Source organism: Quercus robur, chromosome 3 (assembly GCF_932294415.1).
Source record: "Quercus robur chromosome 3, dhQueRobu3.1, whole genome shotgun sequence".
Lineage (NCBI taxonomy): Eukaryota > Viridiplantae > Streptophyta > Magnoliopsida > Fagales > Fagaceae > Quercus > Quercus robur.
This window is the reverse complement of record NC_065536.1, coordinates 28,200,266-28,219,214: the sequence shown is the minus strand read 5'-3', so window position 1 is coordinate 28,219,214 and position 18,949 is coordinate 28,200,266. Positions and strand designations below refer to the sequence as shown.

At 35.0% G+C, this 18,949-nt stretch overlaps 1 protein-coding gene across 1 annotated transcript; it reads right to left on the bottom strand.

The window, feature by feature from the left end:
* Nucleotides 1-16,138: 16,138 nt before the first annotated feature.
* LOC126719478 (uncharacterized) lies at nucleotides 16,139-18,650 on the bottom strand. The gene is made up of 3 exons (XM_050422026.1): nucleotides 18,155-18,650; nucleotides 17,519-17,848; nucleotides 16,139-17,430 (listed from the first exon to the last, which is right to left on the bottom strand). Exons 1-3 carry the CDS (start codon nucleotides 18,648-18,650, stop codon nucleotides 16,139-16,141), a joined length of 2,118 nt encoding a protein of 705 aa, XP_050277983.1.
* Nucleotides 18,651-18,949: the final 299 nt, after the last annotated feature.

Here is an 18,949-nt window from a genome sequence, read left to right as displayed (position 1 = left end):
TTAGGTACAGCTTGGGAAGGTGTTAGGCACCAAAGACCACTCGGCTTATGGGCCGACTTCCATTATGTGTTGCTAGGCCATATTTAATTAAAGAGTTTATTAAGAGAGCCCCAATCCTTAACCTAAATGCACATCATGCACTTAAGGAAAATAAAACACACAACATGTTAAAGATCACATCACAATATAAAGATTACATCATAATATATATCTATGGGCAGCAAGCACATCACAAAACAACAAAATCAACAAGGCATTAATCAAGTATATTCATCATGTTCATTAACCAAGAAAGTTCATCATGTTCATCAACCAAGTCAAATGCACGTTCATGTAATTATGCATGACTTACCTTACTTACCTCACTACACCATAACACCTCAGTACCTATACCTCAATGCATGTTCAAATTCTCATGAATGTTCACGTGATTCATCAAAGCATAAACCCTAATCATCAATCTATCAATTCAAGCATGTAAAAGTTGTTATTCTACTAACCCTAGATCTAAACATGTGAAAAATAGACTCAACAAGACCTAAACAAAGGATTAAAACTAATCAAAACACACAAAATAGAAATAACCCTAAATCTACGTTTCTAGGCGCAAGTATGCGTGCACCTACATTAAGCATGTGCATGCATACACGTCCAGAAACACAGTTTTAAAGCAGCAACAAAACAACAATCAAACAAAACTTAACATGCTTCTAATATCCAATTTGACCGTTCATTCAAAGCATGGTAAGACACAACAGAACAAAATCAACAAAGCAAAACATATTTCTAAGCATGTATAATAAAATAAAACAAATTATGAACCATGTAAATCCTATGTAGCAAAGTGAGAAATCATGGGAAATAGGCTAACCTTCCTTTAGAATCATAGATTTGAGATTGTTTAATCGATCCCTAAGTGCTTACAACACAAAGATTTGATTGAGGACAAGGATAATCAAAAGAACACAATAATAGTTAGTAATCACAACTCAAGAACAAAAGATTTTGAAAAAGGTTTTGAGAAATCAATTTTAAAAAATAGTTTCTGTCTTAGAACTAACTAAAGAGAGATTTTTAATTCGTAAAAAACGTTCTAAGATGCTGCCCTAGGGTTTTGAAAAGAGAAAAAAGGGTTTTAGAGAATATGGAGGCCAAAAAATCACTCTCTCTAGCTAGAGTTTTGATTGGAGACATAAGATGATTATTTATAAGTTAAAATCAGGATTTTTGGGGTCTTTTAATGATCTTTTGATGTTCTCAAGGGTCTATGAGCCAGCTCACATCAAAGCATGTTGCTTTGGGCCCTTAAAATGAAGCTTTAAAACCTAAAAAATGGACTACCCAGTTGGCCTAAATTCAAATGGTTATAACTTATTCAATATAAGTCTAAATTAGGCAAATTTTGTATTCAAATTGAAGCCCAGAATGCCTACTTTCCAATGAAACAAACCTCACTCAAATCTTTGTCTATCAAAATTTTTGGTAAAAAAAAGTGAGAAAATGTCATTTTTCAGTATCAATTTCAAAGCAATTTGAGCATTTTTGAGTTGTGATTACTTCCAAACTATTGTGAACTATTTAATTACCCTTGATTGACTTATGTCAAGCTCATCATTGGGGCCAGAGACCAAGTTTTATTAACGGGTACAAGATGTGGTGTCTACAAATGACCATATTTTAACTTTGCTTGTGCTGCAAGTATAGTTAAAAGCTTGAAGAAACAAACATTTTGTAAGTTAATAAACTTTGAGTCCACATACACACACTGCACACAAACACACAAACATGCAAGCAATCATACAAACATGGGGGCGTGCTAAGAAAGGTGATTGGTGCACTTCCAACAAGAAGTGTGAAAAACCACATTAAAAAAAAATAATAATTAAAAAAAAAAAAAAAAAAAACTGAGATGTGTTTGCATTTTAAGGAGCTCTACCTTCATGACAGACATACATGCAAACAAGAAATATATCATAAGAAGCATAAAAGAAAATCTAGGATGTTTTCGAGTTTTAAGGACTTTACCTTCGAGTTTTAAGGACTCAACCTAAAGTTGGGGGGATCACTCGAAGCGAGAAATTTATGTCCAAACACAAATAGGTCACTTAAGAATGAGAAATTTATGCCAAAGGGGACCACTCAATCAAGAAATTTACGTCCAAACATAAACAGGCCACTCAAAATGAGAAATTTACTCCAAATGAACCACTCAACCGAGCAATTTACATCCAAACACAAATAGACCACTCAAAAATGAGAAATTTACGCCAAAGGAACCACTCGATCGAGCAATTTACATCCAAATACAAACGGGCCACTCAAAAATGAGAAATTAATGCCAAAGGGGACCACTCAACCGAGCAAATTTTTGTCTAAATACAATCAGGCCACTCAAAAATGAGAAATTTACGCCAAAGACACAAATAGTCATACATGAATCACACAAACACACAACCACACAAGGTTTGCAAAAACAAACACACAAGATTCATGCAAACATGCAAGAATACAAAACATAACCACACATGACTCACATAAGAAAAAGAACAAACAAACACACAAGACTCACATAAAATATCAAACAAATATGTGATCACAAAAGATAACAAAGGATGAACACAACAATGTAGGAGACACACAAATATAACAAAGCATGCAAACACACAAAAAGCTAAATAAGATGGGCCTAAGGCCCAAGACAAAATGAGGATGGGCCTAAGGCCTGACACAAAACAAAGAGAGGTTTAAGGCCCAAACAGAGTATAAGATGGGCTTAAGGCCCAAGATGGAACAAGGACACAAACAAGCAAGCAAACACACATGACATAAAAGCAAATAGCGAAGATCAAAGACCAACTACAAGGATTGCAAACAAACATGAAGACGCCAAAGACAAGGACAGACATGACAACTTTTAAGGAAATGATAAACGCCCAAAAAAAAGGGTAACAAAGATGACAAGTACACAGAACAAGAGGTTAAACAGACTCTAAGAAAAGAAGACACGAAACAAGACCATCCTAAAAGGCATGGTAAAAAATGGAAACTGAACACTTGATTCATTATGGATAACTTTTGAGATGTTCAATCATTAGAAAGCATCTTCCTTGTGAGTTCCACCTTGCCCCTAACTTGACGGATTTGCTTTCTTTTCTTCTTCTTTTTTACCCTAATTTTTGCCTAGACCACCCTTATTGGTTTTCAACCTAGCAGGAATTTTTTTACTCTTTATTTATTTATTTATTTTTAGGCCCTAACCTTTGCCTAGACTGCCCTTACGGGTTTTCAACCTAATGGGCTCTTTCACTTTTACAAGAAAAAAACAAATGATAAGAAATGAATAAGCGCTACAATTTATCCTCAAAAAATCTTGTTGATTCAAATTCTCAATACATGAGTTGCACAATTGACATGATGTGATGTGGCTGCACCTCACAAGGTTGCCTACGTTTAAAAGGGATCAGGCCTAATGTAGTTCACACAAATAACTTCAATTGATCATAGAGGACTTTTACTTGGCTTATAATGAAGGCTTTGGCTCTTGGCTCACAATAAAATGAATAACAAAGGTTTAAACTTACTTTCTTGAGGGTTACAACTTGGTCAAGGATTACTTTTCATCACTTTTGAACTTTCTTTACTTTCACTTTTTTTTTTTTTTTTTCACTTCACTTTTCATCTTCTTTTTTTTGCATTTCAATTCACTTCACTTTTTTTGTTTACTTTTGATTCACTTTTTTTTTTTACTCCCACTACTTTATTTCATGCATTGTCCCTAGTGTAGGGTGTAATCCTTGGCATGGGTTACTTCAAAAGAAAACAAATTTTGAAGGCTCAAAAGGGGTAAGCAAAGGGAAATGTGTTTAAGATAGTAGAATAATGGCTCTCTTTATCCCGATTTCCATTGTTTAATTATGGGAAAGCATGCAACATCACATATTGAGAATCAAATCAACTTAAAACTTTGAGAACTTATCATAAAACTCAAACCGTTGCAAACCACTTTATTGATGAATTAAAAGAGAGTACACGAATTGAAAGACTCACTAAATTTAAACAACAAAGACATATCGAATTGAAACAATAACGACACTTCTGAACTAAAAGACACACTGAGAAAAAAAAAAAAAAAAAAAAAACCCTCTTGTGGATGCAATAACAAAGACTAAACTTCTTGATCAATCAACCCCAAGTAGGAGGGGGAACAACATGGTTGTCAGGAAGAAGATTACACTTGATGTTTGGGTGGTTGATGGGTGGCAAAGGAACCTTGCCAGATTGAATGGGGTCTTCAATGTCATGATGGAGATGAGTGCACTTATTAGTAGAATGACCATGGCTCTGATAGTACTTGCAATACTCACTTGCATTGTAGTTTGGAGCAGAGGTGTTTGGAGTATACCTTTCAAGATCCAATGGCTTGATAAATCCTTTGGTTGACAAAGCTTCAAGTGCTTGGGATAAAGTCATTCCCAATGGAGTGAACTCCTTTCAAACATTAACAGCATTAACTTCACTTGTCTTACCACCATTGTTACTACTATTACTTGAATTCCCTACCCCAGACTTCTTTTGAGATTTTGCATCGCTCTTCTTAATAAGTTCACTATTAATAGCATCCTCAACTTGTAGACCAACATCATACAAATCAACAAAAGTCCTTAAAGGATTGGTGCAAGTTGACGCCCATAAGTAGGTAGAATGTTCTTCGTGACCATCATCACTGGGTCTTTCTCACTAGGACAATTAGACATCTTGGAAGCTTTTCCTCTCTACCTCATCAGAAATATAGAAAATGACTCATTGCTCAATTGCTTTGTAATCTCCAAGTCTCTAAGGCTCACATCCAATTGAACATTATATGAATATTGTTGTGCAAAAGTTTCAGCCATCTTGTTCCAATCATTCTTTTTAGCCTTTTCCAATGAGAGATACCATTGTAGGGCTACACCACTAAGAGTTTGAGGGAAACACAAAATGATTTGCTCCTTGGTAAGACCTAAAAGCTTCATGGCAAGAACATATTGCTTCAAATGATTCTTGGGATTTCCAGTTCCATCAAAAGAATCCATCTTTTGCATCTTGAACTTTTTTTTAGGGGTGGGGGGGGAGTTGGACATTGGAAAATGGACACAATCCCTCAATATCAAGCATGTAGTCCTCCATACATAGGGACCTCTTAAGCATACCTATCATCTTCTCAATTTCTTGCAACATCTCTTTGGTTTTCTTTGATTGTTCTTTCTTCTTAGGTTCCTTGTTGATCTCAACCTTTTTTTCCTCAAAACAATCATCATCAAAGATAGAGTCTTCATCTTGAGGTTCTTGCACTACCTTCTTCTTCTTTCATTGAGCACCCTCAAGAAGGTGAAGCCTCTCAATGATAGGAGCAATAATCCTTGTCATCATTTCTTCCATCTTCTTCAAAATATCTTGGTCACTTAATGGCATTTGGTCAATAGAAGTAAGATCTGTTCTTATGAGGCAATTATCAGAAGTTCAATACCAAAAAGGTTGTGTAATACCCTTTTTAGGAGCAATGATGGGTCACCTACAAGAGACTTATCCTTATGAGAAACATTTCATAAAGATCACCAACAAAAAAAATTTACATTCGATTCCCACCTAACCATGCCCCTAGAATGAGACCACAAAATTTAGACAAGATCCAAGAAAGATAAGACCCAAGAGAATGAAAATTGAAGACCCAATAAGGAAGACACTAAAAAGATGACAAACCTTGACAAGACACAGACCTAATGCCCCTAGACAAACAAGAGTGGACCTAGGGCCCTTGACAAAAGATAAAATAAGGTAAGACGGCATGATATGGGCCTAAGGCCCCAAAACAAAAACATGGAAAGCTTAAAGCCTAGACAAAACCAAGGTTGGGACTAAGGCCCAGGATGACATAAGGATGGGCCTAAGGCCCAAGATGACACAAGGATCATTTCTTCCATCTTCTTCAAAATATCTTGGTCACTTAATGGCATTTGGTCAATAGAAGTAAGATCTGTTCTTATGAGGCAATTATCAGAAGTTCGATACCAAAAAGGTTGTGTAATACCCTTTTTAGGAGCAATGATGGGTCACCTACAAGAGACTTATCCTTATGAGAAACATTTCATAAAGATCACCAACAAAAAAAATTTACATTCGATTCCCACCTAACCATGCCCCTAGAATGAGACCACAAAATTTAGACAAGATCCAAGAAAGATAAGACCCAAGAGAATGAAACTTGAAGACCCAATAAGGAAGACACTAAAAAGATGACAAACCTTGACAAGACACAGACCTAATGCCCCTAGACAAACAAGAGTGGACCTAGGGCCCTTGACAAAAGATAAAATAAGGTAACAACCCTAGACGGCATGATATGGGCCTAAGGCCCCAAAACAAAAACATGGAAAGCTTAAAGCCTAGACAAAACCAAGGTTGGGCCTAAGGCCCAGGATGACATAAGGATGGGCCTAAGGCCCAAGATGACACAAGGATGGGCCTGAGGCCCAATACAAGACAAGACAAGACACGGATGGGCCAAAGCCCAAGACATGACAAAGGATATAAGACAACACAAGAATGAGCTTATTGCCCCTAGACAAGACAAAGGTGGGCCTAAGGCCCAAGATGAAATAAGGATGGGCCTAATGCCCCTAGACCAAACAAGGATGGGCCTAAGATCCAAAACAAGACAAGACAAAACACGAAGGGGCCTAAGCCCAAGACACTATGAAGGAAATACTCAAAACATCAAACAAAAATGGGCTACTAGAATGGCCAATCTTTGAAAAAATTTATACTAAAGAAAAACTCAAAAGATTTTTTTTTTTTTTAAATTTATTTTGAAAGAAACTCTTTTTTGAAAACTCAATTTGATTTTTTTTTTTTAATAGAAAACTCAATTTAAAAAAAAAATATTTAGGAATTTATATAAAAAAATCTCACTAAAACTTCACATATTTTTTTTGAAAATTTTTTATTTTGAAAGCAACTCTTTCTTGAGAAAAAAAAAATTATTTACAAAGAAACTCACCCTTTTTAATTTTTTTTTGGAATTTATATAAGAAAATCTAACTGAAAACTCACTTTTTTTTGAAAAAAAAAATCACTTTTTTTTTGAAAATTTTTTTATTTAAAAAAGGAAATTGAAAACTAGAATTTTTTTTTTTTTTGAAAACATAAAAGACTAAAAAAAAGATTGACCAATTTAATTAGCCCAACAAACAATTCAAACAAAGCACACACATGCACACACATTTGGTTAACCCTACATGGTTGGGTTATAAGCTCATTTACATGTGGGTAAGTTCCTTAAAGCTAAAGGAACAGATCAGTAGGTTACTCACAACTAGGTGGGCCATGATTCCAACCTTGGGCCTAAACAGATCGTTGTGGATTGGTGGCAAATCGTTAATGTACTCAAAACCTATCATAGGCAATGGCACAAATTGTTAGCTGGTGGGATGAACTCTAGAAGATTTTGGCTTGAATGGAGCAAACTCATCTTCTCACTCATTACCAATCAAGGTGAAAGGGACAAAAGAACCAAGTGAAGTGTGTGCAAACAAATAAAATAGGATTTGGCTCAATTAATAAAATCTTTATTTAATTATGGCCTAACAACACATCAAAGTTAAACTTCATCTCTACCCTCGGCGGAGTCGTCACTGTGAGCACAAAGGAGAGTACGCCCCAATCAAGTGGACCACGGTGGAGAAAAGTGAAGTTGCCACCTAGATTAGGTTTAGGAACCATATTAGGCCTTTTGGGCCAATCACTTACATACATGAATCCACATACCAAATTATGGGTCTGGAGTGTGGGTACGGCTTAGGAAGGTGTTAGGCATCCAAGACTGTTCAGCTTGTGAGCTGGCCTCCATTATATGTTGCTAGGCCATATTTAATTAAAAAGTTTATTAAGAGAGGCATAATCCTTAACCTAAACATACATCATGCACTTAAGAAAAATTAAACACACAATATGTTAAAGATCACATCATAATATAAAGATTACATTACAATATATATCCAAGGGCAGCAAGCACATCACAAAACAACAACATCAACAAGACATTAATCAAGTATATTCATCCAAGAAAGTTCATCATGTTCATCAACCAAGTCAAATTCATGTTCATGTAATTATGCATGACTTACCTTGTTACACCATAACACCTTAGCACCTATGCCTCAATGCATGTTCAAATTCTCATGAATGTTAAAGTGATTCATCAAAGCATAAACCCTAATCAATCTATCAATTCAAGCATGTGAAACATGTTATTTTACCAACTCTAGACCTAAACATGTGAAAGCTAGGCTCAACAAGACCTAAACAGAGGATTGAAACTAATTAAAACACACAAAATATCAGTAACCCTAAATCTGCATTTCCGGGCTCAAGTATGCGTGCGCATACATCAAGTATGTGTATGCATGCCTCGAGTATGCGTACGCATACATAAAGCATGTGTACGCATACACACCCAAAAACACAACTTTAAAGTAGCAACAAAACAATAATCAAACAAAATCTAATATGCTTCTCATATCCAATTCAACCATTCATTCAAAGCATGGTAAGACACAACAAAACAAAATCAAACAAAGCAAAGCATATTTCTATGCTTGTATAACAAATAAAACAAATTAAGAACCATGTGAATCCTATGTAGCAAAGTGAGAAATCATGGGAAAAAAGCTCACCTTGCTTTAGAATCACATATTTGAGATTGTTTAAAAGACTCTTTAGTGCCTACAACACAAAGAATAGATTGAGGACAAGAATAATAATAAAAAAAAAAAACACAATCACAACTTAAGAACAAAAGATTTTGAAAAAGGTTTTGAGAAATTGATTTAGAAAAATAGTTTTTGCCTTAGAACTAATTAAAGAGAGGTTTTGATTTTGTAAACAACATTCTAAGGTGCTGCCTTAGGGTTTCAAAAAGAGAAAAAAGGGTTTTAGAGAATATGGATGCCAAAAAATCACTCTCTCTTTCTAGGGTTTTTATTGGAGACATAAGATGAGTATTTATAAATTAAAATTAGGGTTTTTGGGGCCTTTTAATGATCTTTGGATGTTCTCAAGGATCTATGATCCGGCCCACATCAAAACATGATGTTTTGGACTCTTAAAATGAAATTTTAAAACTCAGAAAATCGAAATGTCCAGTTGGCCCAACTTTTATCTGTTATGAGTTTGCTGAAACTTTTCAAATCTTAAAGGTTTTTTTATTTATTCATTTATTTATTATTTTTTGAGAAAGAAAATCTTAAAAGTTAATTGTTAGAAACGTTTGAATTCCTTAAATTCATAAAAATTATCTTTCCAGCTATGGATCAACGGACAGATCACAAAGCTAGAATGAAATTAAAATATGAACTTAATATGAGAAGGTCACCACAATATATATATATATATATATATATAGATGTACGTGGTTAGGTGAATCAGATAATATATACATCCATATTATTACTCAAGGCTCCATGTTCTAAGAGCCTTCTTATATTTACTATCCCTCAACTATTTTGTTAATTTAATTTATACAAAATACAATTAATTCTACACACTATATTTTTGGGTAAAGAAAGTAGTATTGAGAGCTTCTATCCTATAAGTAGTGTAGGCTTGTAAGGATAATTTGCAAAGATTGCTGGATTGTTGTATCTCGGTGGCGGCATGCACAATGTTTAGTCTACTGTATCGAAAACCCCATAAGCGTGTGTATCGTCTCAAGACAGTGACTTAATTTACGCCTCAACTCTGCCATTTAAAAACAAGTATGAATCGGCGGTAATTTGCTTCTAATGTTATGAGACTACTTTGAAGCATCGTTGAGGTAATATCTCTCAATTGTTCTCTAATTTTATGGTAAATTATAATTTATGTGATATATGATTATTTAATTGATATTTTAAAGATTATTTGTTTATTAATTATTGTGCTTAGGAATTAAATTTTTTAATATAGTTGATTGACCCAACCCACTCGCAATTTATTTAGGACGATCCGTTTCCTACCTGATCCAATCTCTCAACGAGGACATGTTTGTGTCGTTTTCTTTTAGGGATATTGCTATGTTGGGCTTGATATAAGCGTTTTTGTAGTGTTCATATATAATACTTATTGTACGTGTATTTTGGTGTGTCACACAAATTACTTACTAGTTTGAACACAATAGAAAACGCATTGAGAGATGAAAAGTAAGATCATATTCATTGTGTGCGAGTCAGAGATGTAATTAAACGGAGTTGATGATGGCCAAAGTGCAGGCCCAAGCGTTACTCCGAAACGTACACTGAAGTAATGCTTTGGGTGTCACTTCATTCAACAATGGGATGATTTTAATATATACAACCGGTCCCATTCCTTTGGATGATAAAACATTAACCATTAGATTATCCAAAAGATAAAACATTAACCATTAAGAACAGGAAAGTGCTCTCTCTCTCTCTCTCTCTCTCACAATGTGTACACTCTGTTTATAAGGCTATTTGGTTGTGAAGAATTTTGTCGCATCTCTCAAGAGTGGAGCATCATCAGGTATAAGTTTGCGCATTGTACTAAAATATACAAGCTAGAGAATAGATGCCAGTATGAAATTATTGGTATTCATGGATGCTAGCTTTGGACGACCTAAATCAACTATCCAAAATTTGTGCCATTGTTGCTTCAATCTGAGAGAGTCAAGTACCAAAAAAAGAATGGTGATTTATTAAATTCCATTGTGTGTAGTACTGTTAACACTCATCCTTCTTGATAATGTGAGACTAGTTAATAGGTTTGATTTTGATAGTTACCCTGCACTTGAATACTCACTTTCTTGCATGTACGAGTTGAGCTTGTCCTCCAGGCTGCATGCAGCAGATGATTTTTTTAATGAACAGCAGAAGATTTAGCTGAAATCAAAAGAAAGTGACTAGACTACATTAATTTTAGTTGTTGACACTTGACAGTCACAGAATAGAGGATCCTACTCCTACCCATTTAAATTCATTTATGTTATTCCTTATGTCGACATTTCTTTTCCACGATCATGATTTAGAGTACCGGCCCCTCAATGTCAGTAACTTAATTTGCAGAAATAGTCGACCAACAAATTGTGTTTTTGAAGTCCGGCTTATGCCTTTCTATCTTTAGAAAAATTATACAGTACTACCCACACAACTATAGTGGCATTACACACCCACATATATAATTTTAAATATTATCTCAACTTTAAAATGTGATGGAGCTACAAATATTTTAAATCCATAGAATAACCTCTATATATATAAACATATATTCTTTATATAACTAAAAAATATATAGCTTTGCAAAAAATAGTCCAACAAATTGTGTTTTCGAAGTCTCGCTTATGCCTTTCTATCTTTAGTAAAATTATACTACCCAAACAACTATAGAGGCAGTACACACCCACATATGTAATTTTAAATATTATCTCAACTTGAAAATATGATGGAGCTACAAATATTTTAAATCCATAGAATAACCTCTCTCTCTCTCTCTCTCTCTACATATATATATATATAAATATATTCTTTATATAACTCAAAAATATATATTTTGTACAAAATGTATAGTCTTCTGATGATCTCTATAGTTTGTGGTTAGTTTCAAATCAAAACCCTAAAATTTAAAAGGTTAATTTTAATTAAAACTATGCATTTTAGTACTTAAAACAAATTTCATGTTAATTTTTTTAAATGATTTTCTTTGAATGTATTGTTATTAAGAGCATAAAACAATAAATAAATTTCAATTCATAATTTACAAATTAATAATTTAGATAATGATAATTTATATGAATTAGATTTCATCTAAAAAATAGAGAGAAAATTAGAAGATGTATTACCTCATGAGTGCTTCAAAATCATCTAATAATACGAGAAATAAATTATTTTTAATTCCATGAATTTGAGATGGTGGATTTGAAGTACGGACTAAGACACTTTTTTTTTTTTTTTTTTTTTTTTTTGAGAGAGGGCTAAGACACTTACTTAATTGAAAAATACACACGGTGTAAATTTAATCCATATATTGGCGCTTTAATGAGGGTGGTACAACTTGAAAATTTAAGGCGCTTTAATCATATTTTTCATTTAACATTCCTGAATCCTTCCTGACTTGTACTAATTGTGCAGCAAATTATATCTGCAGACGGAGTACCAACCAATAATGCATTACCATTTTAGGAGTGCAACTTGGTCAGATTATTGGTTAGACTTTAAGAATACCATAATTGAACTTACCCAATTTTTTAATTCCAGAAAATTGGACCTAAAAATAGAACTAAATTTCCATACACAACCAAACCAACTAAACATGCTTTCGATTTTATAGGGCATATCATTTATGCATTGATTTATATGTCTATCAAGGGACTAAACGGCACTGAACTCTAATTTATGCAATGATTTCACTAACCCATGGGTTTGTCGTTTACAGGTCTAGAAATTACCGTTTATTGATATTCATGCTTATCATTTTCATGGAGAATATATAATGCGGTTGATACCTTTGTTCACCATCAAAATCACTGAAAAGAAGGTTTCTAAAGGCTGCAAGACTCATTCTTGAGTACTACAAGAGGATCAAAAAATCAATCAAAGCAAGAAACTCTAATCCTAATAGAAGTTGTTTAGGTTATCATAATGTTATATTATATTATGAACGATTTTTGGGGCCATTAGGGATTTGTTCCTAGATGGATTAGTACTTGCTTTCTGTTTAGGGACTAGATTGGCACTTTCACTTGGCTATCTATTTTAGGTGGGTGTTGAGACTGAGCAAAGATGTGTTTAGGTTAAATTAAAGGCTTCTAAAGAACCATAAAAAATAAAAATAAAAATAAAAATAAAATTTAAAAAAAAAAAAAAAAAAGGCTTCTAAAGTGTTTACATATATTAAAAGATGCAATTTTAGTGACTGGACAGATTACAGAATTTTATGGTCTCAAGGTAGGAGTGTTAAGTTCAAGTTTTGTTTATGCTCGCGGTTTTGATAGTTTTAGGGTAGTGTAGACTTCTAGGAGTTGAAGTTGGACGCCCTAAACTTTGTATGGGGGAATCTTAATTCCAAAGATAAGCTATGTTCAAGAGTGTTCAAGCGTTTCCTTGTGGAGGATTTGTGAACTGTAAGTAATTTTGTATGGCATGCATAAGTTTTATTCTTTAAATTCTTAGAACTCAAAATGTTTCAAAACTTACAGTTTATTTATTTATTTAAGATAAAATCTTATTCTGACTTAATTTATGTATATGTGTGTGAAACTCATTCTTATATCAATAATATCACCTGTTATACTTCTTTAAAGTACTTCATGATGTTTTTGAAACCACTTAGAACTACCCAATTACAACTAAAATGCTTTTGTCATATAATATGCCAATTACATAAAAATATGATTCTAATAAAAATCATTCCAAAACATGATAACATATGGAAGATCGTAGTATCAAATAGAACATAAAACAAAGGTGCTTAACTCTCTTAGGGAACCTTTAAAAATTGGAGAGTTTATAAAAATATTTATAATTCTTGAGTAAGTATGAAAACTCGATTTAGTAAAAGAAGCATTTCAAATACTGTTAGGAAAAAGGAATACGAATTTAAAATCACTTAATTTGAAGCAGTTAAAGAACAAAAACATTTTGGAAAAATTTCATTTAAAACTCTATTATTTTCTAAAAGTAGTTCAGTTTAGAAACCATTTTTACTTTAAAAAGTAGAAGTTCAAAGTGCTACCAAAATACAAATTTTCGTATTCAATAGTAAAAATTTATTTGATAAAATTTAAAAAGCGTTAACTTTAAAACATTGGCTTCTAAGAATCTAATAAACAAAATTTGTGCATATCATGCATAATTACTTGCCTCCCTTGTTAATATACCCAACAATTAAAAACTAAAAACTTTAATCTTTAGTAAGCTCGGAAAAAAGAAGGGTTTACTTATAACCATGAAACTTCATGATTAGAATCCTACTTCCCATAATCATTTTTTTTCAACTATTTTACAAGAAAAAAGCATTTGAAAAATTATAATTTAATTTGTATTCACTAAATTTAGCCCCACAATACTACCTTTCTCAACAGTTTATTCATACGGATGTCAGTGATGTCACATACACCACTGAATACACCAATTATACATGGCTTACTAGCATTCATCCACAATAACAAGTTACAAACCAAAACCAGCTAAACTCTATAACATGGAGCCATGAATATACTACTCATGTTTAAACTAATTCCTACAACCAAACTAAATATCTCTGCCACCACTTGATGTTTTCTCTTTCAACCATATATAAAACGATTAAGTCATAAAACCTTGTTATTGGACTGGGTTTAGAAGCCATAAAAGCGTACAGACTCGCAATTGCAAAAGTCTTGTATGTGCACACATGAGGCCTATGCTTCACTGACATGTAAGCCCACATGTATGTTTATGCATCAAGCGCATGAGACTTATGTCTCATTGGCATGTGGGCCCCATTCACATGCCAGTGAGACATAAGTCTCTCGCGCCCGGCACATGATGAGATACTGTCTCCTTGTAGTCCTCAATGCTTGTGAGTCCGTACACCAACTGCTATTTAAAAAAAAAAAAAAAAAAAAAAAAAAAAAAAAAAAAGAAAAAGACTATGTCCCAATATAACCTAGATTCATAACAAATTCTCCAACTACTAGGAATAAAAATAAGGTTTATTACACACATTTAGATGCGCAAAAAAACAATTGAACTTCTTATTTGAAGTCATGATTTTAGTTTTTTTTTTTCGCATGTGTATAAATGTACGCGGAACAGGTTTTTTTCCAAAACTATGCTATGCCCATAGTATACAACTCTATATTCTTATTAAAGGCTATCACCCAAAAACCATGGAAAGTACCGGAACGCCACAAATAGTAATTAAGGCTCTTTATTAAGAGCCCCATTAAGGGCACACATTAATCATTTTATTTTTAGAAACTTTTTATGAAAAATTGAAAAAATTATCAAAAAAGTTAATAACTTTTTTTTTTCCTTAAAAAGTTTATTAAACTAGTTTATTTGGCATACATTAGTAAAACTCCTATATTAAAACAAAAACTCTTACATTACTGATAGTGAGAGGGGAATTACCTGATTGGGTATCAGGTTCAGAGTCCCCCAAACCTGTGCCTCTTTCTCTAATCTCTTTGGGATATATACACGTTTAAATGAAGGAGCCCTGGAGCTTAAATAATCCATCAAGATTTTATAATTTGCTAGTTAAGCTCCAATTAATGCGTTATTCAACTATTTACCCTATTTACATAAATTAGGACTCCACGGTCTAACTCCTAGTCCAACCATGTTTTTTTTTTTTTTTGATGGGAAATACTTCAAAAACTTTATTAATCAACAGAGATAACAACTACATCCTGGTTGAGAGCTTGTTCAAGAAAACAAGGAATCTCTTCAACCCAAACAGACAAGTCTGCAATGCCTAAAGCATGTTTTGCAAGTAAATGGGCTAGCCTATTGCCATTACGACCAACATGTGAAAGATCTACACGTCTGAAAGAATGGGGCATGGCAACTGAACTGAAGACCAGCGCTGCTACTGATGATGGAGGAGGAGACAGGTCCTGAAGTGCATTAATCAACGTCAACGAGTCACTTTCAAGAGTGAAATCTTGAATGGACAAATCCCTTGCAAACATAAGACCCAACTGCACGGCCTTAGCTTCAGCTTCAATGGCACCCAAAGGAACTTCAAACTTCCTGCTACATGCCCCGATCAGTTGACTCTCAGCGTCCCTAATGAAGATCCCCACACCTGCCATGCGTTGCTCCATGAACACAGCACCGTCCACATTCATTTTGTATCGGTTCAGAGAGGGAGGCTTCCATTTCACAGGTTCAGCTGGTGGTTGCTTCGAGCTTCCAAACTCCGTCACACATGCTTGGTAAGCATCTAAATACTCCACCGCCCCTTGCAGCAATGCCTGACATGATTTCTTCGCCCCTCCATTCCTGCACTCATTCCTATTTGACCAGAGCGCCCAAGCCACCACGATCAACATCTCCACTTCACTGTGCTCCTACTGGGCCACCATAACCACGTACCATAACATGTCCATGAACGAACCAAAATGCTAGATCCGAGATTCTTGAAACAGAGCAGACAAACACCAAATTTCACGGGCTCTTTGACAACTCCAAAAGAGGTGGCCTGATGTTTCTTCAGCCAATTTACACTCATCACAACAGCTGTCCGAGAGTACTTTCCGTTTGACTAGGTTCTCTTTGATGGGCAACACATCTTTGCAGGCTCTCCACGCAAAATGACAGATCTTGTGTGGGATATTGCAGCTCCAAATAGACCGCCAGAACCTCCTCAAATGACTTCCATCAGACCCGGATTCCACCTGTGCATCTGATCTCATCTCCATAGCAAGTTTATAAGCACTACGGATGCTAAAAGGACCATTGTTTGTCAGCACCCACACCTGCTTATCTTCTTGTAGATTGGCACACAAAGCAATACCACAGATCAAATCCGCTTCATGAGGAAAGAAAATGTTACTCACCAAATCTGTTTTCCAAGCACCCTTCTCTTCATCAATCAATTCTGCAACTCTAGAATCCTCGGGTATGTAGTTTACCGGGGAGACAACTTCATAAGTAGAGGGAGAGGGCAACCATTTATCCTTCCAAATCATTATGCTATGACCATTACCAACTTGCCACCGTTTGCCTTTTTGAAGTATATCTTGGGCAGCCATTATACTCCTCCATGCAAAGGAAGGATTTCTACCTAGACTAGCATCAACAAACTCACAATTAGGAAAATATTTGGACTTAAAAACTCTATACACTAGAGAATCAGTCTCGGTCTGGAGCCTCCAACCTTGTTTTGCTAGCATAGCCAGATTAAATTGTTTTAATTGCTTGAAACCCATACCTCCACAGGCCTTAGGAGCACAAAGTTTCTCCCAACTAATCCATGCCATTTTCCGTTCCTTCTTGCACTGCCCCCACCAGAAATTCCTGATCAGGCTTGTCATCTCATCACAAAGAGAGTCAAGAATTTTAAAGCAACTCATAGTGTACGTTGGAATAGCTTGGGCTACAGCTTTAATCAGGACTTCTTTACCGGCTTTAGACAACAATTTTTCCTTCCAACCGGCCAATTTCTTAGCCAATTTTGCTTTCACTTCCTTGAAAATATTCTTCTTATTCCTTCCCACCAAAGATGGAAGACCCAAGTACTTCTCATGTTGACGGATCACTTGAGCACCAAACTGAATTCTTATCTCATCCTGGATCTCCTTAGCTGTGTTAGGGCTAAAAAACAGAGAAGTTTTGGATCGGTTCAGCTGTTGGCCAGATGCTTCCTCATACGTGCTCAATATCCTTTGTATGACGTCACACTCCTCAATAGTGGCTTTGTAAAAAAATTAAACTGTCATCTACAAAAAATAGATGAGACAAGCAAGGACCTCCCCTACTCACAGATATGCCTTCCAACAAACCATCAGCTGTGGCTTTTTTGATTAGTGCAGAAAGACCTTCAGCACATAGCAGAAATAAGTAAGGAGATAGCGGGTCACCTTGACGAAGCCCTCTAGTGGGGATGATGTGACCGCTAGGTTTACCATTAATACGGACAGCATAAGTGATTGAAGAAATGCATTGCATCATTAATCTTCTCCATCTTGAGTGAAACCCCAATTTCTCCATAATTTTGTCTAAGCATGCCCACTCCACCCTGTCGTAAGCCTTGCTCATATCAAGCTTGAGAGCCATCTCACCTGTAGTCCCTGTTTTCTTCAAATTTATATGATGCATCGTCTCAAAAGCCACTAAAACATTATCAGTAATTAATCTACCATTCACAAAAGCACTCTGAGTATCACTGATAATAGCAGGGAGAATTTTTTTAAGTCTGTTGGCTAAAGTTTTAGATGCTAGTTTATAAATTACATTACATAAACTTATTGGTCTAAATTCAGTCACCCTATTAGGTGATTTAGTTTTAGGGATCAAAACAATATGGGTTTCATTAAATTTAGGTGGGGTAATACCCAAATTTAAGAAATCCAAAACTGTCTTAGTCACTAAACCACCTACCGTAGACCAAAATTTTTGAAAGAAAAGAGGAGGCATACCATCAGGGCTAGGAGCTTTTAAAGGATACATCTGTTTCAGAGGTTTGTGCACTTCACTTGCTTGGAATTCCCTTCTTAGCATAGCATTCATGGATTGGGTCATCTTTGGTTGCACGGCCTCCACAATTTCGGCAAACTCTGAGGGTTCAGAAGATGTAAACAGGTCCAAATAATACTTAATGAAAACCTTCTCAATCTCCTCTTGATCAACCTGCCGCACTTCATTTGCATAAAAAATCCCCTCAATTAAATTCTTTTGAAACCTGGTCGAAGCCCTAGCATGGAAGAAACGGGTGTTTCTGTCTCCTTCCTGGAACCAATTCAACCTTGCCCTTTGTTTCCACATGGCAGCTTCTTTATCAAGCCAGCAATTCAGCTCCACTCTAGTTTCTCTAAGATCTCTGATAACATCTGGTGAAGTAGCTTGCAACTCCAACCACTCCAATCTTTTTTGCAAAGAAGCAATCTTTTTCCCCACATTCCCGTACACAGTCATATTCCATACCTCCAATTTATTTCAACAAGACTCCATGCAAGATAGAATAGGAAAATCCGATGCCAAGCACAGCCCTTCCCCCCATGCCTCTGTCACAATATCCTTACATCTCTCATCTTTCAACCACATTGATTCGAACCTGAAAGGTTTCTTGAACTTCTGACATCTCTTCTTTGAGAACAGTTGCAACAGCAAAGGATTATGATCTGAAACAGAAGAGGATTTATGATGAAGCTTAGCAGTAGGAAATAACAAATGCCAGTTCGAAGAAGCAAGAGCCCTATCCAAACGCTCCCTAA